Source organism: Electrophorus electricus, chromosome 1 (genome assembly GCF_013358815.1).
Source record: "Electrophorus electricus isolate fEleEle1 chromosome 1, fEleEle1.pri, whole genome shotgun sequence".
NCBI lineage: Eukaryota > Metazoa > Chordata > Actinopteri > Gymnotiformes > Gymnotidae > Electrophorus > Electrophorus electricus.
In genome coordinates, this window is record NC_049535.1 from 7,076,109 (window position 1) to 7,101,868 (window position 25,760).

Sequence of the window (25,760 nt, forward strand, 5' to 3'; positions counted from 1 at the left end):
ATTTTGTTCAAAGGTTTATTATAGTTGGTATTATTTGCACGTTTTGGAATACAATCGAATTCAAACTCATTAATTATATCTATTTTGTTGTATATAGAAGCCAGTTTGTAGAGAACATACACCTGCTTTATTAGAAACACTTACATTACATGTACACTCATTGATCACAGCTCATTTGCTGGCATAGTTCTACTATATTCATCACTGGTCAGTTTGTAACAGCTGGACCACTGCAGAGCAAATATTTAGATGGAAGACCATTCTCAGTACAGTAGTGACATGACAGATGAATGGTAGTAGGTGGTGTTCTTGTATGAATGTAACATGCAAAACAGGTTTTACATGTATCATTGCACTGCCAAGGTCAGATTGCCTATCCAGAAATTGTCACAGTGGTCCTGTGTTAGGAAACAGACAATTGATAAAGACTTGCAGAATAGCAAACACAAATTGTCTACAGTATCTAAGTTTTCTAATAAGTAAATGGTACAAGTGCTGTTGGTAGCAAGTAGAAGTACAACAAAATATGGTGTATATAGTTGTATTCTCACTGTGGGATAACAATAGAATGCTACGAAACAGCCTGTGACAGTATAAAGTCAATTAAGAAGTCTACCACCTATACTATTTTAACTGTGCCATATTAGCTACTGCAGACTGATAAGAAAACGAGGAATATTTTAATTGGGGTTTAGAGGGCATTATTCTTAGGACCATTTTGACCTTTTAATTTATTTTGAATAGGATGAGTCAACATTTAAAACAAACCAAAATCAAATTATACTGACCAGTTGTTGAAATCAGATAATGTTCTTGTTTTATGTATTATTTTAGACTAGTTTTGGTGTTTTTTGTTTGTTGTTTTTTTCCCTCTGCCAATAAGTTTTCCATGCGCATGACGTAGTACACGTAGTTCTTTGTTGGCCTAGCTGAGGCTTCGCAGTTAGCTGTTCCGGCTAATGCGGTTGCAGTTCCTAGCCTGTAGGAGCTAGCTAGCATCGGAGGAATTTTTTTGAATCAAGGAATATTTTCCGCTAAGACTCATCTTGTTCCGTTCGCTGCCGCAGACCTCGCGTTTGCTATTTTTGTCATACGCCTAAAATATACCACGTAATGGACTCGGACGAGGGTTACAATTATGAATTTGACGACGAGGAAGAATGCAGCGAGGACAGCGTTGAGGAGGAACCCGAAGACGACACCCTGGATCTCGGAGAGGTGGAGTTGGTTGACCCTGTGGTAGCCGGCGGTGAACGGGATGAATGTGGAGAGACCGGGGGCAGTGGCCTTGGGGCTAGTCAGGATGAAGAGGACTACCGATTCGAAGTTTTAACAACTGAACAGATCCTCCAGCACATGGTTGAATGTATAAGGGAGGTCAACGAGGTCATCCAGGTAGCTAGCTAAGTTTTTGCAAGCTAATACGGAGTTGTGGAGACTTTTGGCAACGTCGTGTAAAGTTAGCCTGTTTTGACATGTTGATGAAGGCCGCAGATTGCGAAATTGAAATGAAAGCTACCTGGCTAGCCGTGGAGCTAGCATTTAGCTACAGTCAGATAGTTTGGCAGCTCAAATACACACTTTAAGGATGTGTTTCGCATCTCTGACATATCATGGTTGTCATACGACGACGTCTGATTGAATGGTGAATGTGTACGTTCAAAAAGCTTAACTTGCGTGATTTAGCTAGCTAGCTAGCAGTTGCTAACGTTGACCCAATTCTGTGAGGTGCTAGCTAGTTAGCTATCGGCTAACCCGTGCCTGTGAAATACGTTTTGTTGGATGTTATTCTGTATTGGAGAGTAACGAGTAATAAATAAGGACATATGAGATATGATTAATATTTAAGTGTCTGGGTATTTGTTTTATGCCATTGATGAACTTATGTAGTATGCATATTGCTACAAGCTAATAATTAGCTGGCTAGCTAGTTTTACATGTCAAACGAGTAGCTAGCTAAGCGAATCGGGTAATTTTAAGCAGTAACGTTAGTTAGGTCTCCGTACGAAGTATTTAACACCAGCCGACGTTATGACAAATCGTCAACGACTGAATTTATTTAAGTAGCTAACGTCACTTCGTTCAGAGCTCACAGTCATTAGCTTCACATCATAACCATCCGCCGTAGAGTAAACGACACCTAGCTACCTAGTTAACTACTAGCTAGCAAACATAGCTTGATCGAAACTTCCTTGGCAACAGATACAAACTAGCTTGGTAGTGAGCTCACAGCTCCCCAGTAACAAATTTTAGATCAGCACTGGTAGTTACTTGTCATCGTTATCTGCTTAAATGCTAGTATCAAAATGAATAACAGTCTTGACTAGCAAGCTATTACTGTGACACAGGAGGTATTGACTTGTGATTAACCTAGCTAGCCAGCTAACTGGTTAGTATCTCCTCATGAACCGTTTTAATTCTGTTTTTGGATGTTTATGTTCTTTTAGATTCATTTTCCTAACGGATTAAGATTCCTAACAGCTTCCCAACATTGGCATAGCCGACGTTATACTGAATATGGATTCTGCCCTAAAATTCATTTTCGTATAGGACTGTTTTATCGCTGTTAAGCAAGCCAACCAACACTTTCTATGAAATGAACGGAAATTCTGATACTAATGTAGGTTATTTAATGTGTCAAACTAAAGGCGAAAAGTCACGTATAAATGAGGTAATGACCACAGCGTTCATTTCTATGATGTTTCGTTTCATAAGTACTCTGCTTATGTCGCTTTAAAGGGGTGTCTTCACAATACCAGAGTTATATGCTTTTGTCCTAATATAATTTTCCCCTAGAGTTTGATGATAAACGACGAAACAAAATAAGCCAGAGAACCTTGTATCTAAACAAAAATGTGTCTAAATCCTGTAATGGAACTGTGGTATTTTATGCTAAAGAGATAGTGAGAAACATGTTTGTAAACAAGCATCACCGCTATAACGATGTGGGTTGTCATTTTATCCTCATGCTGTTTGAGTATTTCCAGTCTAAAATGTGTTTGGAAAGCCATACTGGCCACCCATGTCCAAAAGGATCAAATTTGGCCACAGATATTTGTTGGCTTAAGTGTTTTGTTTGCTTGATCATGGTGAATACTGAGAAATCCTGTATAGAAGCCATTGTACACTTGGAGTAAGAGTGAGAACGAAATGGCCCACAGTCTTACTCTTCAGAGAGATCCCTGCAGACCCAAAAGCCTGTGTCTTGAGGCCAAAGTATTACATTTGTACCTGGAAATAAAGCAGTGTCACTCAGGAATAGAGTGCACTATTATGCTTAGTCTTTCATGGTTGGAGGGCACAGTGTGGTGACTGTTCCTGAGCTTGCATGGTGAATTTAGATAAACTAGGGGCAGTTATTTGTCTTGTCCCCAAAAAGCAAGGACTTATTCTGCATATGCTTTTGCTGCTAATCATGTTTATAGCTACAACCAATGCTCATGTATCCATGCCCAGTTTTATCCAGAGCCCCTTGCTATGTTCTAGCTCTTGTGCCACAGATAAATAGCAAACTGATGCAATAAGGAGGAATAGAATAGCTGTGAGCTTTTTTTCTTTCTAGCACTCGTCACATTTCACTACACAGTCCTACCTTTTAAGCAAAATGCGCACTATGGTGAAAGACAATAAGTATAACACTGCACCTAATTACAGTCACTTTGCTAACCCCATTTCTGCTACCCAAGTATCATAAAAAATGCATCTACCCATGTTGCATTTGCCATTGTCTTGCTCACCTGAGTTTGGTAATGCTTGTGGCTTGCTGTCAGACATAACGCTACTTAATGTGTTTCTCTGACTGCGCCTCATTCTGGTAGTATTCCCTTTAATAAAGATTCTTTCAAACTCTGTTCATCGCAGCTGGTGGTCCCAGTGTATGCTTTTAATGCACAATGCAGTGAAGCTTCAGCTTGACGTGTCATAAACGCAGCCTGAGGAGCCGGAGGATGAGATCAGCCTTGCGGCGCTCTCTCACTGTGCTGTCTTTGTTCTAGAATCCTGCGACTATAACCAGAATACTCCTCAGTCACTTCAACTGGGACAAAGAGAAGCTTATGGAGAGGCAAGTGTATACCCTCCACCCTCTAGCCCCTCGGCTCCTGGGCCCCATCACAGTATTTTAAAAAAAAGTTGCATGGCTTCCTAGTTGAGAGACAAAGCAGCCTCCTGACATTCTAGTTCTTTACACATGGGTCTGGTAAGACTAGTGATTTTGTGAATTAAGCTTAAAATGAATGCTCTAGAGGGCATTTACATATCCAGTGTGCATTGCAAAAATATTGATAATATTTTTAGGCTGCTGTACGATCCGTTTTGCTTTTCAGGTACTTTGACGGGAATCTCGATAAGTTGTTCTCGGAGTGCCATGTCATTAATCCCAGTAAGAAGGCGAGGACGCGACCGATGAGTACACGCTCCTCCAGCCAGGACATGCACTGTCAGATCTGCTACCTGAACTATCCAAACTCGGTCAGTAAATTGCAGTTCATAATGCAACTTTGAGGTGAAATTTGACTCTCAGCAGTTAAAAAAAATGAAATGGAGATCATCATAAATTTTATTTTCCAAACATATTCTTACTTCTAATTTTCTGTGCTTCCACTCAAACTTGATATAGCCAGAAATGAGAGGTTTTAGACATTTTCTAAGTGGGCAAATATTGCTTTTTGATTGGCAGTTACAGACAAATGAATTTTGAATTCTAAATTGATACTGTTGTCTCTTGCACAGAATGACTAGGAATGTGAACTAAAAAGATGAAAATGGACCATCTTGATTTCTGCTTGGCTTTGAAGTACTCATAGTGCATTTTGATCTCAATTTCCTGTTCTACCCCAGAGCAGTGCTGTGAGATGTGCATGCCCATGCCCATCTCTGGCCGAGGTTTCTTCATTTTCTAGCCAAAGGAGTGTTGTACCATATAAGTAGGCCTGTTTGTCACCACATGCTTTAACAGTGCTTTTCTCCTGCAGTACTTCACAGGTCTGGAGTGTGGGCATAAGTTCTGCATGCAGTGCTGGGGTGACTACCTGACTACCAAAATTATTGAGGAGGGCATGGGTCAGGTAAGGCCCTGCCAAGAGGTTTATATGTAAACGTTTTGTTAACTGCTGTAGTGTTGTATTACCTGTTTACAGAGTAAAGATCAGTAAAACCAGTATGCTGCTGATTTTGTCATTTTAATTCAGGTTTCAGTTAGACGTCTTATTATTGTAAATTAAAAGTAAAATGGTTTGCTTAATATGCTATATATTTCTCCCCTCCCCCCCAGACCATCTCATGTCCTGCTCACAACTGTGACATTCTGGTTGATGACAACACTGTAATGTAAGATGTTCTATTCAGTAGCGTGCTTTACTTTGTGAATTTAATTTACTTGGTTTTGCTTACAAGAGGGTGTCAAATTGTGCTTTGTGCGTTGTTTGTTCTATGCAGGCGGTTGATCACCGATTCAAAAGTGAAGTTAAAGTACCAACATCTAATCACAAATAGTTTTGTAGAGGTAAGAACACTTGTTGTATTTGATGGGTGCAGCAGACCCCATTAGCCTACCAACCAAGCAAAAGCACATCTAATTCAACTTTAATCAGTTGCTCTCCCTCTTAAGTGAGATCATTTGTTCAATTGTTTCAATTATGCTCTTGCTAGTGCCTATTCCTGTTCTAAACTGTTGAAATAAAGAAGAAAACATTCTACACAAACTGTTTAGGACAAAGGGTGACAGTCCCATGTATTTCTCCTGCACTTTAACTTGCAGGCTATTTAACAAACCCTGTATGAGCTAAGCTGAGCTAGCATCATATGTAAGTTATAAGCCATGTAGGTACACACTCATAACACCACCCCCCTCTGGCAGACCAAGCATAAGAAAGGAGAACTGCAAAATACTGGCCAACAATGATTTCTTGTTTTATTGTCCTCAGAAGTGCGAGCTTTGGTCATAACCATGGCCCAAAAGAGCAAACAATTACCCCAAACGAAAACTCCAACTAAACAACTATCACCCCCTTACTCTCCTGGGTTTTAGAATGTAGGTCTGTATAAGTATACACCACACAGTTGCACACCAGCTCCTATTTCAGTACAAGAGTGCAGTCACTGGAGTGGATGAAAGGAGCCCTTTTATCCTCAGTCATCCAATGAAACAGATCCTGGATCCTAAACGTGGGGCACCTGCAGATCAGCAGAGGGAGAGAGACACGAACCAAGGCAGACGCACGATGTCTAGGCTACTAAAGCGACATACGCTACATCACAGAATATCATAGAGGGTCTCCAGAACGAGGCTTAAGAAGCATGGGTTTAAGCTACATGCTGGCACCAGTGTCTCAGATCCATGGTTTGCCTCCTCTCCTGTAGTGTAATAGGCTGCTGAAATGGTGTCCGGCTCCTGACTGCCATCACGTTATTAAAGTGCAGTATCCAGATGCCAAACCAGTGCGCTGCAAATGTGGCAGACAGTTCTGGTAAGACTTTAAGATTTTAGCTAAGCCCTCATAAAGTTAGTGGTCATGGGCATAAGTCAGGGAATACGGGTTCATAAACACACCATTGTGTGATTGGAAAGGAAGCCCAAACTAACTGCTTAATCCTTGTTTTGTCTATGTAGCTTCAACTGTGGAGAAAACTGGCATGACCCAGTAAAGTGTAAGGTGTGTTAACCCCTGTGTCTTTTAAAGAGCACTAGAAACAGTATACTGATGCTGTTACACTCAGGTATTTTACTTTTATTTATTATATGAATATATTTATTTGCTTCTCTTTTTAAGTGGTTGAGGAAATGGATTAAGAAATGTGATGATGACAGTGAAACATCTAACTGGATTGCAGCAAATACCAAGGTATCAAAAGCTTCACAAGAAATATTGTTTGAATCATAGTATGATTCATTGAGTGTCCACCGGCATCTTCCACACTAGTTTGTGAGGTAGTACATTCTGTTGGGGAGTAAAGGCACAACCTGTGAGCTGTGACATCTCAGTCTGGTTTTGCTTGTACTTTCAGGAGTGCCCCAAATGTCATGTGACCATCGAGAAGGATGGTGGCTGTAACCACATGGTGTGCCGTAACCAGAATTGTAAGGCAGAGTTCTGTTGGGTCTGCCTGGGGCCCTGGGAGCCACACGGTTCTGCCTGGTGAGTGCGGTCCCCACACAGCTGCTGTTGGTGCTACATTTATCTCGCTTGTTACATGTATAGAAGGGCACTGGCTATCAGCTAGAATATTGCATACTTGTAATGCTGTGTTCTGCAGGTACAACTGCAATCGCTACAATGAAGATGACGCAAAAGCAGCGAGAGATGCCCAAGAGGTAACACGCTCTGCTCTCATGGCACTCAACATTGCTTCAAATGCCTGTTGCATGGCTTACTGACTTCATTTTCCTCATTTGCTCGTTATACTTGCTAATGAACAGTATGAACTCTTGTGTAATGCATATTTTTGCATGCATTTGGCTACATTTTGTGTGCTCAGTGGACTACTACTCTAGTCTTTCCTGCTCCAACACACCTGATAAACCTAAAAAACACAGCTGCCCTGGTCAAGACCAGGTCACTCATGAAAGAGAACAATAAAGATTGACACAGCACATACAGGGACAGGACTCCAGTGTAGTCTGTCAGCTGACCTCAGGCTACAATAGCCATGCCAGGAGTGGTGGATTACAGCCTGCAACTAACTGAAATGTAGCACAGCCTGTGACGCACAGCAGTAGACTAGGTGTACTTCTTATAAAGTGATCACTCAATGTGGGATAAAGCCAAGGTGTGTGTGTACGTGTGTTGTGTTGCAGAGGTCCCGTGCAGCATTGCAGCGCTACCTCTTCTACTGCAACCGCTACATGAACCATATGCAGAGCCTGCGCTTCGAGCACAAGCTGTACGCACAGGTGAAGCAGAAGATGGAGGAGATGCAGCAGCACAACATGTCGTGGATCGAGGTGCAGTTCCTGAAGAAGGCTGTGGATGTGCTGTGCCAGTGCCGCTCCACGCTCATGTTCACATACGTCTTTGCCTTCTACCTCAAGAAGAACAACCAGTCCATCATATTTGAGGTGTGCACCGCTGGGGGCGGGGGGGTGCTCTGATTTTATAAAGAGTGAGTACACTGGGGAGTAGTTAACATTTTAATTTTTGCTTGTTTTGCTTTAAAATAAAAAGTTCACTTGGTGTATTTGATTTTAAATGAGTGCTTTGACAGCTGAAAAAACAACTTGGATTGTTTAAACTTTGATTTCAAATGTACATTTTAAAACCAGTAGTCTTTTGAGTTAAGAAGTGTGTGAAGTAAGTGTAATCGGCTATCCTCCAGAACAATCAGGCTGACCTGGAGAATGCCACGGAGGTGCTGTCTGGCTATCTGGAGCGAGACATCTCCCAGGATTCCTTGCAGGACATTAAACAGAAAGTCCAGGATAAGTATAGGTGAGTTGTGATCACAAAGCCTGTCCCATTTTATTTGTTTGTGGTCCTCATAATTATCTTCCTGAATGGTGGGTCTTTGTATTTGGTACATTCAGACCTCCCAGCATAGTCTGCCCACATACCAACGTGATTTGCTGTGATTAGCAGCTCCTTACTAATCTGGACATTTCTCTGGTGTCGTTTGCTTTGTTTAGATACTGTGAGAGTCGGCGGCGTGTTCTTCTGCAGCATGTGCACGAAGGCTATGAGAAAGACTTATGGGAGTACATAGAGGACTGAGGAGTCCTTGAATAATGAACTGTGCAAGGAAGAACCCAACCCCACCTACCCCCACCAGTTCAAAGAGTGCTGTTGTCCCTCACCTCAGCACTTATCTCAGCCATCTCCATACATCCTGTGTTGCATCCTCTTTTTCATGGCTATTGATTTATTTTTTGCTTGTTTGTTTTTATTGAGAATTTAAGTTAATTTTATTCTAATAAAAAGTTAGACTATTAAAGACAACCCCTGATGTCAGTATTGCAGTTTGCAGTGGAGTTGATTGTGAACACTGCAAGATTCTTCTTTCCTACAGTGGTTTTTGTGGAGACTTCCTCAGTAGTCTGTTTCGTTTTCTTTAGTTTCTTCATTTTTTTTAGTAGTTTGAAAATGGGCATAGCTTTACATGTTGGAGCCATGTGCAGTTGTGTTTAGAATGCTTGTGTGCGTGGCTTAAAGCTTGTTTTCTCAAGAGCAGAGGTCTTTAGGCGCTGGGAAAGGAGACATATTTCAAGCTGTAAATAATGTATGTGCATGGAACATGGCATGGGATGCATTTCTCTTTTTTGCTTCTTTTTTTCCCCAAAATATTTATTTCTTTACAGATATTCAAAAAATGCGTGGCAACCCAGTGTGGTGGGGTCATGTTCTCTCAACTTCAGTTATTTGGGTTGGATTTTTAGTTTTAGTTTTTAAGGGGTGGGAATGTTAATCCTCAGATGCAAGAGGACATAAACACAAGCAAGGGGCACAGTATCAACTCCCCCATGAGGACATGCAGGGAGCCTTGACATTAAGTACATTTTGAGTAGAAGTACTCCAGTTGTTGGATGCAACAGAGCCCTTCCTAAGTTGTACGTGTATGTGGCCCTGGACCAGACTGCTTTTAGGTTGGCTGGTATGGAACTATCCAGCTATCCTTACTTTGTCACTGACCTGCACATTTTCTCAGCCTAATTAAAGGCCATGCCTTTCCTAAAACAACTATGATTTGATAATTAATACGCTACTAGTTTCATGAGAGCAAACATGAGTGATATTCACTCAGCAGACAGCACACCTCCCTAGAGCTTTTACCTTTTTAATCATTATTTTAAAATATGCACCTGCACCTTTTGGGTTTGAGGAGGCAGATGGCATATTATAAACATTTATATGATGCACTAGCCAGCCAGGTGGTGTCCAGATTCATTAACACTAAGATGTGGAAAAGTAGTAAATTGAAGCTTTTGTAATGGATCCAGCATTTTTGGAAGTTGTCCTGTGTTTTAAGCTTATTCAGAACCATGCTAACACTACTAATGTACAGAGTGGTTCCAAACCTCCAGTTCACCATGTATGACCAAATCTGGCACTCACGGGGAATATGCACATTCAAAATTTGTGTGATTTGTTCGATGGGGAGAATTCTCACCCCCCCCCCCACCCCACCCTTGCCTTTTTGAGAGATTTCAAAGGAACTTATTTGAATGCTCTGTAATATTTTCCAACATCTCAGAAATTTGCATATGTATCTGAACCTGGTTTGTAAGGTAGCTGGCACCGTTTACTATCATTGTCACTCTCATGGCTTTTAAAGGGTCTTGCCTGGAGTGTACATAGTTGTGTGTTTTCCTCAAACTCTCATCGCAAGACGCCTAAAGGACTTCTCTGTTGGCTGTGCTGGGAGTTCTTTTCACCAAAGTGTGGATCTAGAATAAAAAAAAAAACTCAAAAACTGCCTCTGATCGGAGAAATGTTCTTCAGTGGCTTTCATGTGTTATAACCATTCTTACAAACAAATGTCCTATTTAAATAAATCTCATTCAAAAGTATTGAGTTTTATTTATTATTTTAGTTAAATCTAATGCTTGTGTACTTACACATTACATGCCTTTTTTTTCTCTAATTTGTGGAGATAGCTTTGTGGTTCTCCTAGTTCAAAGCTGTTAATGTGAGGTTTACACATCTAAAAATCATATTTCACCTCTAGAGAGGACAGGTAGAGAAGTGTGAACAATTGTGGACAGAACACAATTGTTTAAGGTGTTAAGTCATTAACAGTGTTAATGATGCTTCAAACTGTTTTTGTTATCAGATTCTGTTTACAGCTCATGATGAAATTGGAATTATTCTTGAAATACCCCAAAATAATAACTAATAATTTACTAATATTTGAAATGCATCTACTTGTGTCTGAATAATTTAATAATAATCTATTGGCCTACTAATAATCTACTGACCTGTTCACAACATTTGGAATATAAGGTGTTTGCCGTTTTGTCCTTTGTAATAGTGAATACTTTGAAAAGAACATTTATTTATTTTAGGAAGAGGGTTTTCGCGATTAAGTTTGAGTTTGCACTTGATGTGTGGATAATTTAATGCTCGTAGGTGTAAATGGTATGTTGCATTGTACGTCAATGTGTTTATTATCAGTTTATTTTTTTTGACAATGTCCTGAAAGTTTCGCAAGAGGGCGCACAAGTTAAACAAAACCAGTCTGACGTTCTTCCGCCCTTGCCCACCGTATTGCAATCAGAAAACAAGTCATAGGTATTGATGTTTCTCTGAGGCTACACTTTACAATGATGTTTGTACAACTTAGTGAACATTATACTGTATGTTTTCGTTGACTACATAGTCTATAGTTTTAGGATTTACATGCGTAAAATTTATGTCAGCAGTCTGGTCGACGGCATCTCCGAAGATTTGTCGGTGTAAATCACTGACAACACATGGTGATTTCACTATCACTATTTGCGTCCGAAATGGAGCGTCAAGAGGTAACTTTCATTGTATGGGTTTAGTAATAGTGTGTATGCGAAAGACTTCCCGTTAGATTCTGCATGCAAAACAAAAAAAAGCTATCTTCATAACATATCAATTGCAAAGTGTCAACACCCTCCCCGCCTCTGCCTCAAAACAGCCATTGTAAAGAATGTAATAAGGAATTGGGGGGGGGGTCACATGGACTTTTTCATTACAGAAAAAAGGATGGTTTAGACTTGTCTCAGGTAGGTTAGAATCCTTATTTTTTACACAAAAAGGACCTCTATTGCTGTGACTATTTTGCCACCCTTGATTGACTGAAAACTATCTTAATAAACTAGAACCAGTTTCGGTTCTATGATGGAATGGTAGCAAAAACTGGTCTGACTACTCCAGTGATGCTTACAAACATACAAACACTGTTACAGGGGGATGAACAGAATATTGCAACTGAAAGACATCTGGAGAACAAGAATGGTAGGCCATAACAACAAAGTGCATTGCCAATGTGAATCACATTTTGCTATATTGTTAGAATGAACCTTAAAGTTTGTGTTGCTTTTACATTAGTGTTGGACGTTCTGAGACAATGCTACCTGTTCTTGTACAACCTGCTTCAGTTCCTGGGGTTCTCCTGGACCTTGAGCCGATTGACTGCTGATCTCATATTGCAGGGCCAAGGTTACACCTCACCAGTTACATGCTGAAACAACTCTAAATATGATGACATAATGCTTAGAATTACATAATTATGGATGTTGTCTAATTAGCATACACAATAATAAATATCACCATTGTTCATATTAAAAGTTACAGAAGATAAAGTGATGAACTATTGTATGTAATTATGATATAGACTTATAGGACATATAGCTGTTTATGTATGTCATCTCTAGGTGCATTGAACAGTGCGTTTGGCTCATGTGCTGCAGTGCTGTACAGCTGTCAGATGCTGGCAGCACTGGAGGTGATGAATGCAACCCTGGGCCTTGTCAAGACTCCTGTCTTCCCCACTCTGATACAGGCAAGGCTTCTATCCCACAGCAGAAACCCCCCCTTTCACATCTTGCATCAACCCTGAAAACATGTTGTGTTTTGCTGCATTCCATCACACTGAGACTGCCCTGCCCTCCGTGGCTCACAGGTAGCGGGGAGAAACCTCATTCTGTTTGTCGTGTTCGGCAGCCTGCCAGACATGCAGGGACGAAGTGTCGTCTTCTGTGTCTTCTACCTCTGGAGTGCCATGGACATGTTCAGGTGATGCAGGTGGCTGACTGAAGCGGGGTGTGGGGCGAGTCCCATGCATGGTTGGATCTGACCCTGTTCGTGACTGCTCCAGGTACCTTGCTCATGCGGTGGTGAGCATCGGGATGGAGAGGAGGACCCTCACGTGGCTCCAGAATGCCGTCTGGGTGCTGCTGTATCCACTCACTGCTGTGGCAGAAGGTGACAAAGCACTCAGTAGCAAACACCTGGCCATGCATAAGCAAATTGATCAATTAAATTATTATAGATATGCACAAATGTCTGTCTATCACAAATGAGTGTTAAAAAAGGTAGGTTAAGTTTACTCTCAAACTGAAAGGTGGTAGGGCAAAAATGTATTAACTGTCACAGTCTAAGCCAGAGTGTGAGATAAAAGAGCCCCCTGCTCTCAGATGTGCAGTTTGGTTGCAGTTCCACATTGGGAATATCATATATCGTGTAGGTTAGGGGTTAAAGTCGGGCCATGTCCTCTTTCAGCTGCAGCTGTGCTCCAGTCCCTGCCTGTGTTTGACAAGAGCGGACTCTTCAGCATCCCTCTCCCTGAGGCAGTGGGCTTCTCCATCAGTTTCTCTTTCTCTCTTAGACTCTACCTGGTCCTCATGCTTTTTGGTATGATAAATCTGTTCTGCCATGTTAAACTTGATATCATTTATCTTTGTGAAAATGATCAAAGGCAAACTGGTGCCATTTGATTGGTTTCATTGACATACATTACAGTGGATATAAGTATAACTCTACACATTCCTGTTAAAATGCCACGTTTTTGTGATGTATAAAATTAGACCAAGATGAATCATATAATCTATACAATTCAACTGAAGAATTGATCCAAAATGATGCAAGAATTATTTTGGAGGGAAAAATGAAAACTTACAGTAACATTTGTTGCATAAATATGCACAATCACTTTGATAAAGCACCATTTGATTTTATGCACTCAGTCTTTTGGGTAGGACTCTATCAGCATGGCACATCTTGACATGGCGAGCTTTACCCACTCTTCCTTGCAGGATCGCTCCAGATCTGTCAAATTGTGAGGGAATTTCCTGTGCACAGCCCTCTTCAGGTCACCCCACAGATTTTGAGTGGAATTCAGATCTGTGCTCTTGTTGGGCCATTCAAAAGCTTCCAGTGAAGCCATTCTTTTGTGGAAGTGTGCTTTGGGTCATTGTCATGCTGAAAAGTGCAATTCCTCCTCATACTTAGTTTTGTGCCAAAATTGACTGATATTTGGCAGTGGTCATAATTCCCTCCACCTTGACCAAAGCCCCAGTTTCAGATGAAACAAAACAATTCAAAAGCGTAATACTGCCATCACCATGCTTCACCTGTGGGTATGGTGTTTTGGTGATGCAGTCTTTATACCAAACATACCTTTTGGAATTATGGCCAACATTGGTCTCATCAGTCCATAACACATATTCCCATGTGCTTTTGGCAGACTTGAAGTAGGTTTTTTGCGAAATGTAGCTGGGCTTGTGCGGTTTTTTTTTGTTTTTTTTTTGTTTGTAAGAACAGGCTTCCATCCTGCTACCCTACGCCATAGCCCAGACATGTGAAAGATACAGGAGGCTGTTGTCATATGTAGTACACAACCAGTACTTGCCGGAAATTCCTGCAGCTCCTTTAGTGTGACTGTAGGCCTTTTGGCAGCTTTCTGGAACAGTTTTCTTTCTATTTTCAGCAATTTTAGAGGGATGTCCAGTTCTTGGTGAAGTCTCTGTTGTGCCATATTTTGTTCTCTTGTTGATGACCATCTTCACTGTGTTCTATGGTATGTCTAATGCCTTGAAAATTTATTTGCAGTTCATTGCTTTTGCTGCAAGATGCTACTAAGAAAATGTCAGAAAAATCTTACATGAACAGTTGGATTAAATATGGGGTTAAACAGATTCACTTTAAATGATGGCAGATGTGTACTGACTGCTATTTATCAAGAGTTAGAATGTGATTGGTTAATTCTGAACACAGCCACATCCCCAATTATAAGTGTGTGTGCACACTTATGCAACTGCATTATTTCAGTTTTTTATTTTTATTTTGCCCCTCTAAAAGATTTTAGTTTGTTTCTCAGTTTAATTGTACAGATTATAAGTAAAAGCTTTCCATTAAAAGTGGAAATCTGAAATTTTTTATTGGTCTGATTTTTTACATCACAAAAACGTGCCATTTAACAGGGGTGCATAGACTTTTAAAATCTACTGTATATTATTGGCTTGTCGCTGGTCACATAACCTATCATTACCCACCAAAAAATGGAAGGTAGTTTCCCAACTGGGAGATGTGCACATTACATGTGTTTGTTTTACAGGTCTCTTGATAAATATCAGGCACCTGGTAAGCCAAAGGCGAAGACAGTTCCAACTGAAACGTGACTAACGTCTGTGAAAACAAACGGATTTGTTACTTTTAAATCCTCAATTTCACTTCATGATGGTTACACAGTGGTGATATGTAATTGCAGAACTGCTGGGAGGATGTTTGTTGTGTTTCCATAACTGATCATTTTCAGTGACAGCAAGGTGAATTTCTATTGTCATAAACCAGACAATAAAAGTATAGCTGTTTATGAAATTAAATCTGTATTTTCCCCCATTCAGCTGGGCAATGACAAACACAAATGTCAACAGAACAAGAAATAGATAGCAAGCTAAGTATATATTTAAAGCTATTTAATGATTGTTAGGATTTTTTATAGTCAGTGAGGAAATGGTTTCTGTAAACCATTGACTGCTTAAAAGTTCAACTCCTCTCACACCCTATTCATCAAAATATGATGAGTGTTTACAAATGCCATGAGAATACTAATCCATGGTAAGAAAAGGCTGTCATGAAAGCTCAAACGTTTGGGTACAGAATATTTATCTCTTACAATAACAATGCCAGTATTTGTTAATCTGCAAGCATTTCTTATTTAGACGTATTTTCTTTAATGAGGACCAAAAGTTTTGAGCTAGTTGCAGTGGTTGCTTAGCGGTTAAGGTACTTGACTTGTAATCAGAAGGTTGCTGGTTCAAGCCCCAGCCCTGCCAAGTTGCTGTTTTTGGGCCCCTGAGCAAGGCCCTTAACCCTTGATTGCTCAAGTTGTACTCAGTAGTAATTGTAAGTTGCTTTGGATAGAAGTGTCAGGTAAATGTAATGGGTTGAAGATGTTACACAATTAGCAGTTATGCCAGACTTTAATGTTTTGGGCTGAAATCAGCACACAATTCTGTGCTTGATAGTGAGATAGCAGTTTTTTCCAGAGTTCACTGCACTCCAGCAAGTGAGAATTACCTGCAAAACAGAAAAACACAAATCGCATCACTCCTTTGTGTATTTGTGTGAAAGCAGTGTGTTTGCTTTGTCCTTTGTCTTTTACCCAGAATGCAGAGTCCATTCTGAGCATGCATGATTGCGACGTTCACCTGGTTGGGGGTCAGTGACATACCCCAGTTTCTTCCCTAGCCAGCCTCTGCTGGCTACAGCCAGATACCTGTTTTGTATCTAAGAAAGAGGACAGGCTCGCACTTTAGAAACTATCACATAAGGCCACTTACTCCCTAAACACTCATACACACCCACATACAAAATACATATTGTACAGCCATTTCAGTCTTACAAGCAGACCTCAATATGTGGAGTTAACCTGTGTGAGGGTCTGTGAAAAAAAAACAACACACCTTGGCTTTTCATAATTGTGCAAACACTGACATGCTCAAAGCCTTTCTTCTCACTAGTCTTCTTTTTCAAAATCTTTTTGATTGTGGACATCTGTGCATTATAAGGTGTCAGGATGGCGATGATCTAAGGTGGCACACCAGAGAGACTGATCAATAGATCAGCTACCCACACCTGATTACAATAGAACCAAAACAGGGATTAGTGATTGCTGCTTAGACCAGCATCATGTAATATCCAAATTTATGAAATGGTTTAAACATCCCCTATTATATATTACAGCGGGTGAAATAAGTATTGACCACGTCACCAATTTTCTAAGTTTCTCCATACAGGAGGCGCCTTCAAGCTGTCATCGCCAACAAATGCTTTTGTACGAAGTATTAAATAAATTTCAGTAAGTGTGTTCAATACTTTTTCCCTGTGTCATTTCTCATTATTACACATAACGTAAGTTATGGACATCTATGGTTTTATTTCTTTGTACGTGTGGATTGGATGGATTGTTACCGACATCTGGTGAGAATTTCATGTCAATAGCACCTTTAGAAATATGTTTACTTAGAAAATACTTATTTCACCCTCTGTATATAAAATCCTGTAAAAATGTCATCTCATCTTTAAAACCAAGAAAGAATATCCTATAATACGTTCCTATAAGGTGTCATTCAGGTATTGGTGCGATCGCATGAATGTGTTCTGGTGGATATCATTGTTGATCTGCATGCTCCAATCTTACTGCTTGTTCTTCCTCCAATTTATTGGCCACTGAATTTTTTTTGCCAGCTTCTGTTGAAACAGCCAAAGTAATCTCATCTCCCTTGACGTGACCAAAGAGAATAGCTGTTGGTGTATTTCTGTTATTAAGCAGAAATCTGGATCTTTGCTGGGCTTCAGTCCTCAGCTTGCCTCCATAAAATTCTTCAGATGGAAATTTGCATATACTCTCTTGCTACGAAGGACAAAATAATAAATGCTTGATTTATTTATTTATTCCTTAAAAATGGGGGTGGGGGGATGTTACTCTAAGAGAACTAAATGAAGTGTACCAAAATCCTTTAACATTCTGTATGTCATTCAAAGAGAGACTGTTCCATGTCCAGCTCCTTCAACCGAGCAGAGCATACTATTGGCCAAACCTGTTTGTGGTCTCCCATAAGCACAATCTATAAAAAGACAGGGCAAATTAAACAAAAAAATACTTAATAGTTTCTAGAATTTGGATTTTGTGCTGTTCTAAATTGCTTTTTGAACATGAACTGAAAACAATATGTAATCTATTTAGAAAACTACATATCAGGGTTTGCAATTTGATAAGTGAATATGTTAAAGTACTTGACTTACAATTGAAAGGTTGCTGGTTCAAGTCCCACCACTGCCAAGTTGCCACTGTTGGGCCCCTGAGCAAGGCCCTTAACCCTCACTTGCTCAAATTGTACTCACTCATGATTGTAAGTTGCAAGCATTAAGACACTTGCTAAACATCAGTGTTTTGCATGTGTGCATCTGACAGATTATTTTTGACTGCCTATGCATTACCTACCAAGTTATTGTGTTTGAAATGCAGTGCATCATGATAGAGTCCCTAACAATCAAAGCCTTAAGATCATCACTCAAAGGTTGTAATAATCCTCCATCATCTCCATCAGTATTATCACTGAGAGACATCATGAAATATTTCATGAAATGCCTAAGTGATAAATGCTGCTGTGCCTGTTAAACCCACAATCAAGTCTTTAATGTAATTGCAAATGTTACGAGGGGTCTGCCATGCAAATAAAATATGACCATCAGTTGTACTGAGGCCAGAAGCCAGCCATGAATGATAATGATCACACTAACCACTGTGAGAATGATTACATAACTTCATGTGTGCACTGTTTGTACACACTTCACACCAAACAAGTATACCTGTTGCCAACCTCTTTATATTTAGCTATAAGTTGCTTAGGCACAAACTGAGCTTTCATTTTGGACACACACACACACACACACACACACACACACACACACACACACACACACACACACACACACATTGAATTCACCCTGCTCCCAATCCCCTGCATATTGATTCCTTCCACCTGTGTTTACCTCTTTTGTTTTTCCCTCTATTTAAAGACCACAGGAGCCCGGGTCCAGTGCTGCACATTGCTTCTCAACTACTGCGTTTCCAATGCCCCAATTGTATTTTGCTGGCAGCCTTCACTGACCTTCACTAACTCGCCTGTGTCTATATGCCTCGAGTCTTTACTGCCAGTGCTTTTCTTCACTTTCATTTTTAAAAGTTTTAAAAAGTTGTCAGCTCGCTGCTACGCTTCCTCTGTTCTATAATGACTATGCAGAATAAAGAGCCTCCCTTTCCACACTCACATCTCGCTTCTTACCTGCCACCACCACAGCTTAATCTGAATCTTTTTCTTAGGTGGTGATGAGTTATTACAAAAAACACACACAAAGATGTAATAAATGTAATTTAATGTGCAATAATATATTTACACAAAAGTTCCACATAGTGTAACATTTCAGCATTTCATTTTCATCTGTAGAATCTCGTCAATCTTTTACGTCTTTGAATGTAAATCCAAACCACCAGAATCAGACACAAAATAGTCCAACAGATATACATCACTAAAAAAGATCAGTGAAGGAGAATAAAGGATTATAATCAAGACTAAAGCAGGCCATTAAAAACATGATTTGAAATAATAAAATATTGTAGAGGTGGAGGAAACATGACAAAAACAAAATGTATTTCATACCTTTGGGAGGACTGCTTGAGATTTGAACATACACTTCTTTTATTATCCTATTCCCAAGAGCCTTTGTCACTGTGTATCTCCCTTCATCATCCTTTGTAAGGTGCTCCATAGTTAAAAGTCCATTCTTATATTTAAACCTTCCATAGCTGTCTGTTTTGCAAACTGCCCAGTCCAAAAAGAGAGAGCAAAGCCACTGTGGTGAGTCACTGTTGATAAACTTGATTTGAACTTCCTCAGGTGGAATAAGAATAGTCAGGGAATCTCCAGCATACCGGTGAAGTTTTAAAATTTTCTCTAGAAAATGCAAGGCAGACGATAGAAGCAAAATCACTTTCAATATCTACTGCAAATTGTAGCAACCCCCCCCAACATACGGTGATATGCAGAAGCAAAATATTCTCAGTTGATCTCAGATGAAAAATCAGACAGCAGATTACTTCACCCATAACAGTATCAGACTTGCAGTGCCAGTCCTGCACACTATTGTGTATTCAGTGCTCAAAGCCACATCAGACCCCTCAGCAAAGGCTTGAGAATTATTCGGAGATCATCAACTGAATCAACAAAATATGGGACTGGAATTCACTTTGGTACACCTTTTGTTACCTGTTACCTTTTGTGCTACATACTACTATGGTTATTATACAAAGTGTACCTTGGTGTGTAGTGGAGATCTGATTGCTATATTTTGTGACAATTTCTTGTTCATCATCTTTAAATCTATGTGAAGTATAGGAGCACAACACTTATTTTGATTCACATGACATGCAAATCAAAGAGGCATTTAAAACTGTATACTGTAGATTTTCTAATAATCCTGATAAATTACCTTCATACACATCCAGAATGATTGAACTAAGAATTCCACGGTAATAGTCCAGGCACTTGTACACACCACTGTCTGTGGTCTTTGTATCTGTTATGCTGAGAGAAAAATCCCCCTTAGGAACAGACTCAACTTCCACTGTTGTCCTGAAACTGTACTCTAAATCACGATCCATTTTGCCATCATGAAAGTCCAGAACTATTGTATCTCCTTTCTTCCACTGCATATGAATATTGTTACTGTTAAGTTGTTGGTCAACATGACTGTAGCACGGCAGAATTGCTGTGGATCCCACGGACACACGCACTTCCATACTGTAAGACACTGACAAATTTGAAAAAATCACTTTAGAAAAAAGTAGTTTTCAACACTATCGTGTGTAGTTCTGTCATTACATGCATACTAAATAAGGAAACTTTATTTAATGAGAAAGTGAGGAAATAAGACAGGATATGCAGGACTGATCTTGACTTACCACTGAGATGCAGTATGATCAGGACAAAGCTGACACTTGTAGCCAGGTTTGTTGGTAACAAGTGCATTTTTTTTTTTACATCTGCAGCTTGAACTACTTGATGTACTGGATATAACTGGCTGCAGGGAAATAAAAATGTAAGGGTGTAGAAAGCTACAGTATTCAGTGTGCATGCATATGTGCCATGGCGCATCAGGCACTCAGCCACTCTCACACACACCCACACACACACACCCATACACATGCACACACCACACCTGTCCCGTTCCCAATCACATGATTATTAACCTTGAGTACCAATGCCTTATTTGTTCTCTACCTTTTTAATGGCCAGAGGTACTCTCTTCCAGTGCTGTGCATTGCTCAATTGTACAACCACCTAGAAGCAGTCGCATGCAAGCCTGCTTCCACATCGATGTGCCATAAGCCATTGTTACGCTTTGCGTATTGTTGTGTTATTATAGAGAATAAAGACTCTCTGCAATTGTACTCTCATCTTGGTCCCTCCCTGCCACTTTTACAGTAGGTTTTAACTGCACTTGTCTAAACACTGAAACTGAGAATTATTTGTGCAGTTTAATTTGCATTCTAAACATTTGACATGATCAAACTTTACACTATTCAGACGCAAAAATAAACCAATACAAACCTTGTGCAGGTAAGATATAAATTCTGTTTCTTATGATTGTGTTGTATGATTATATAGTGACAGTTTTGCAGTTTTCTATAAATAAAGATAGTGGTCAAGATGATGGTCTCTTCAGTGCTTCTGTGCAAAAGGCTATAGGCTACTGTATGCCAAAACCTTGAGATTCTACCGCGGTCAAGCTTGTGTGTTTTTTTTTTTTAAGAGCTTTGACGAAGACACGCACTATTACTAGATTTAAAAGTACAAAATACAGTTTACTTGATTGAACTAGTTTACTTGCATCATTAGATCAAACACAATCAGTAATATATTTAAACAGCTTAATAAGCATTGTGCAAAAATGCTTTTTTCTATATGATTATTATAGTGCTTGAGTGCCAACTAAAACAGGGGTTATCACTAGTGAAATAGTGCAAGGCATGGGGTACTCCAGGGCTGAAAAATTCCACTGCCAGTTGAGTGGTGGCCCTTGGCTATCACCAGATCAAGTTTGAAAGATTCTACTGCACCAGTTTTTTAAATAAATCTATACTGTAGTCCTTGTATTTGTAATGGTGTTTACATGTGCATTTAATTCAGAGAAAGTATGGTTAAATATTTTTCTGAATTTGAACATAATGCAAAAACAGTTCCACTACCACATGTGAGCAGGAGCCCTTTAGCATAGGCAAAAAACTACCTTTAGGCAAAAATAATGCACTCATTTTGTATAGGCTAAATTTGGATATCTGTTTCTCAGAAATTTCTCATAATGTCAAGACAGTTCTACTAACACATTAGAGTAGGAGCCCTTGCCAATCAGCAAAGTGTGGACAGATTTCACTGTACCATTTTTTAATAAAGCCATATTAAAGTCATACTACCTTTGGGTGAATATGTATTAATTTCATATAGGCTGAAATTGGATATCTGTTTCTCAGATATTTCTCATAATGCCAAAACACTTTCACTACCACATAAGAATAAAAGCCCTTAGCTATGTTTACGATGCTGTCACTTTACCTCTCTTTTGTCACTCAAGTTTGTTGACTGAGAGTGGTGAAGTGCTGATGTTCCAGGGTGCCCTCATGCCTATGGTTCCTTCTGACTCTATCCTTTTAGCTATGCTGCCATAGATAGATCTGCTAGAGTCCATCTTTGCACATTATGGTTCCCTAATTTACACACCCTCGTACCTGGACATGCCTAACAATCTATTCTCTCTTTATGCTGAGGTACACCTACCCCTGATGTCATGATATTACTGAGCCTCAACCTGTCTCAGCTGCCATGGCTACTCCCATCTGATGTCCCATGATGTAGCTCACCACACCTCCATCCCAGCTAACTACTTCCCTGTTGACCTTGATGGACATTCTCTTGCGGGATGGGTTTCAGACACGCATACACCATTGGGACAGGACTATGACTTCTAAAAATCTGGACTAAACATGAATTGCTTTTTTTTTCATTTTATTATTTATTTATTTATTTTTCTCTTAAGATATTTGCTATTGTAGTGACCGTTGTCGGCCAGAGGAGGATGAATCTTAATTTCTCTCAAGGTTTCTTCCTCATGCTCTAAGGAGTTTTTCCTTGACACTGTCACCCTTGGCTTGCTAACTGGGGGCTTGGACCTGGATATTTGTAAAGCTGCTATGTGACAACATCTGTTGTAAAAAGCACTATATAAATAAATTTGACTTGATTTGATTTGATTTAACCGTGAATCGCTAAAGCGCGGATAGCTTCACCACAGTAAGACTCCGTGGAGTTCTTGTAAACAAGCGCTTCGGTACAGACTTTAAACGAGAGAGTCATGAAGATTAAAACATTGATGTTAGTGTGTCATCACAAACAAACCTGTAATCTGGCATGTAACCTGTAATTTGTTTAGCTATGGCGCATGAATGTCAGTAATGTCAACAAAAATGAATGCTGCAGCCAGTCAATAAGGTAGTAACAACAAAATTGAATTCAGAATTGCTTAACTACTAAACGAACTGGGCTGGGTTTCATCTACAAGCTTCAAAAAACAAAGATCTTTGTGTTACATATTATTACATATTTTACTTTCAAGACTACGAAGATTTTGCGAAACAGGACCCTGTTTCACATTATCGACAGTTGTGAAATACAGTTGACTAATTTATGATTCTCCATTACCTATGGAATTGTTCAACGTTATGTTAGTCACTGCACCTAAGGAGGTAAGAGTCTATTATAGAAGCATACTGGGAACATTTTACATTAGCCTATTATTAGATTACTACATTTACAACCTGCATTTACATTACTAGTTGCCAATGCATAAAACTTGATTTTGACAAACTAAAGCATTCCACTTACCAAAAACAAATTCCATTAATAGAAACAGACAATTTCGCTTTCGTTTTTACGGAATTCGTGCGCAAGGGTTTTTTTTTTTTTAATGGAAAGCCAAAGTGGTCAAAATTCGCGTCAAACTAAATCGCTTTATTTGTAAATCAGGCAAAATTCGGCGTTTTGGACATTTTTATGACGAAAAATACACCATTTTTCACTACGCTGTAAAATACGCCGCAACAAACATAAAAACGCCCTATTTTACCGAGTTTATATGTCAATTTAAAAAGGCCAAGGCCTCCTCCGGCCACTAGAGGGAGACCTCGAGTCAACCACACCACTAATCAGGCTTAACACCCAACAGCTGGGTGAGACCTTATAAAAGCCCTGTGACCCAGTCCGTCAGTGCTGGGTCTTTGCTAAAGTTTTGAGACAAGCTTCTAGCTGGTGACTTCAGGTATTTAGGTCTGTGAGCCCTCCTGCTACACCTCACTTCTTGTCTGTGTGGGTGTTTGTGTTTGTGTTTTCACACATCCCCTCCCCTCTCCAGTTTTCTCTCTCGAGTCTGTCTCTCTCCTGAGGCTTCCTTTAGCTCTTCAAGTTCCTCTCTGTTTTCTGGTTTTGTTTGGGAAGTTTTAGTTTGGTTTTCCCCAGTGCATCGGGGTTGCCATTTCTTCCTGTGGCATCCTTTGTTCTCCCTTTTTCCATGCTTGGTGTGGTGTTTAGTTTTTTTCTTTTGTTTTACCTAATGCAAGATCTAACTGTTCTGCACACGGGCCTACCATTCTTAGAGTTTGGTTGCTCACCCAGTAGGCTATTGGTGTTGTCACCTAGCTGACCTGGGTTTGAGCCCACCTTACACATACAGCTATTACATTAGCTAGCTAGCATGAAGTTTAGCAGACCTACCTGTGGTGACAATGGTTAGGTACTTTGAATATTGTACTTTTAAATTAGCTAACTAGTTAGCTAGCCAGCAACATTTCCTACAGCTGGAAGATGGTGAGGAACTTCATTTTGAGTTGTAGACAGATACAGAATGACTGCACTTGACAATCCTGAGCCTGATGTAATTCAATCAATAACTAAGGGCCATTTAATTGCAGACTTAATCATTAAAATGATAAAATACTAAAGACAACTAGCTAATTGATAATTGGCTGCAAAATCAAACTCACCCAAAGGTAACTATTGTTGGCAAGTAGTGAGTTGTTTCTAGTGCTAGACTGTAAACAAATTTGTCATCTTGTAGGAGCAAATGCACATTTGTGTCAAACTTGATTTTTAGCTAGCTATCAGGGGTACAGGCTGGTAGCATTGTTATAGCAATTGCTCACTTCAGACTTTTGTTATAATTAAAACTGAATGAAAGGGGAAGAGGTTATCGCAACAAACTCAAGAGGAAAGCCAAATAACGAATATGGATAACAGCATTATTGGATGTGGAGTTTTACTGTTTTGTACACTTGTGTTCTTGCTCCAAGTCTAGCACTGGGCAGTCTTAAAGTTTCAAGAACTGCCTGGTCTCCAAGCTTCTGAGTTTATTTGGTTTTGTTCAAGCTTGAGCTGTGTCTGTCTTCAAATAGCAGCTACTGAGTATTTCCTTCTTAAATGACTAATGAGAATAGCTTTGTTCTTTAAAAACTGTACAGTTTTTAAAAAATTATCTATGAAAATCATCTAAAATTAGATTACTGGTACATTGTGATTGTTGAGAGAATCTATATAAAATGTCTTCGTTCATTCTAGTTCATTTGGCTTGTCTGTTTTTCCACTGTGGGTTTTTAACAGTGTTTGATATGCCCTTTGTTTTTCTGTTTGTCTCCCATTCTGTGTGTTCTTGGTCAGGTTAGTTCCTACCACAGTGGAGTCACCTGCATGTGCCAGAGACACTCCTGCTGTGCTTGAAAACAAAGGCCTCACCTGTATGATCACTCATCCCCATGAAGAAACCAGCCTTTGCTGGAGATTTTAGTAATTAGCAGCCACCTTATTCTGTCTGGTTTGGTGATTGTCCTCTGTGCACTACAACTACAGAAGTTTCACCCTCTGACATAGCCATGATGGACTGAATTCTCATTCCCACTCTTTTTAAGTGACCTCTGTCATGCTCTTGTTCTTCATTGGTCTCTTCTGATTAATCTTAAGACTTATGTTTTAATGAAGAAATTTAAAAAATGAAAAAGCAGAGAAGTATGCCACCTAATTTTCCACAAAGTCGTTTGTTTTGGAAGCTACTCATATTAATTAGATTACTCTTTTTTGAAAACAAAAATATGAACAATTATACTTTTAATTAATTTATTTATTAGATTAACAAGACCAGTAACAATTGCCTTCAGAGCTGTAATATTTAATAAAATAAATAAAATACAAACACATG

At 39.6% G+C, this 25,760-nt stretch overlaps 4 protein-coding genes across 5 annotated transcripts; 2 read left to right on the forward strand and 2 right to left on the reverse strand.

Moving 5' to 3' along the window:
* Nucleotides 1-932: 932 nt before the first annotated feature.
* arih1l (ariadne homolog, ubiquitin-conjugating enzyme E2 binding protein, 1 like) lies at nt 933-10,498 on the forward strand. The gene is made up of 14 exons (XM_026997973.2): nt 933-1,395; nt 3,996-4,063; nt 4,326-4,470; nt 4,974-5,066; nt 5,273-5,328; nt 5,437-5,503; nt 6,361-6,467; nt 6,611-6,653; nt 6,771-6,842; nt 7,006-7,136; nt 7,255-7,312; nt 7,796-8,056; nt 8,314-8,426; nt 8,621-10,498. The coding sequence occupies exons 1-14, from the start codon at nt 1,114-1,116 to the stop codon at nt 8,703-8,705; spliced, it is 1,581 nt and encodes a 526-aa protein (XP_026853774.1). The 5' UTR covers nt 933-1,113; the 3' UTR covers nt 8,706-10,498.
* Nucleotides 10,499-11,170: 672 nt separating this feature from the next.
* Nucleotides 11,171-15,741, forward strand: LOC113569789 (very-long-chain (3R)-3-hydroxyacyl-CoA dehydratase-like). 2 transcript variants are annotated; one of them, XM_026997815.2, is made up of 9 exons: nt 11,171-11,219; nt 11,348-11,449; nt 11,864-11,912; nt 12,006-12,116; nt 12,332-12,459; nt 12,580-12,692; nt 12,775-12,881; nt 13,179-13,310; nt 15,013-15,741. In XM_026997815.2, exons 2-9 carry the CDS (start codon nt 11,402-11,404, stop codon nt 15,078-15,080), a joined length of 756 nt encoding a protein of 251 aa, XP_026853616.1. In that variant the 5' UTR covers nt 11,171-11,219; nt 11,348-11,401; the 3' UTR covers nt 15,081-15,741. The 2 variants fall into 2 exon arrangements, with proteins under 2 accessions (XP_026853616.1, XP_026853617.1); XM_026997816.2 differs by having other exon boundaries at nt 11,188-11,219; nt 11,351-11,449.
* A 28-nt stretch (nt 15,742-15,769) lies between these two features.
* Nucleotides 15,770-16,541, reverse strand: helz2c (helicase with zinc finger 2c; the record flags this gene model as incomplete). The annotated part of the gene is given in 4 exon segments (XM_035533870.1): nt 15,770-15,977; nt 16,063-16,117; nt 16,119-16,243; nt 16,364-16,541. Coding segments are annotated over 4 exon segments (474 nt in total), but the record flags the coding sequence as incomplete, so codon positions are not given.
* A 2,307-nt stretch (nt 16,542-18,848) lies between these two features.
* On the reverse strand, nt 18,849-23,455 carry LOC113569901. The gene is made up of 5 exons (XM_026998005.2): nt 23,402-23,455; nt 20,425-20,543; nt 19,953-20,273; nt 19,124-19,417; nt 18,849-18,992 (listed from the first exon to the last, which is right to left on the reverse strand). The coding sequence occupies exons 2-5, from the start codon at nt 20,489-20,491 to the stop codon at nt 18,901-18,903; spliced, it is 774 nt and encodes a 257-aa protein (XP_026853806.2). The 5' UTR covers nt 20,492-20,543; nt 23,402-23,455; the 3' UTR covers nt 18,849-18,900.
* Nucleotides 23,456-25,760: the final 2,305 nt, after the last annotated feature.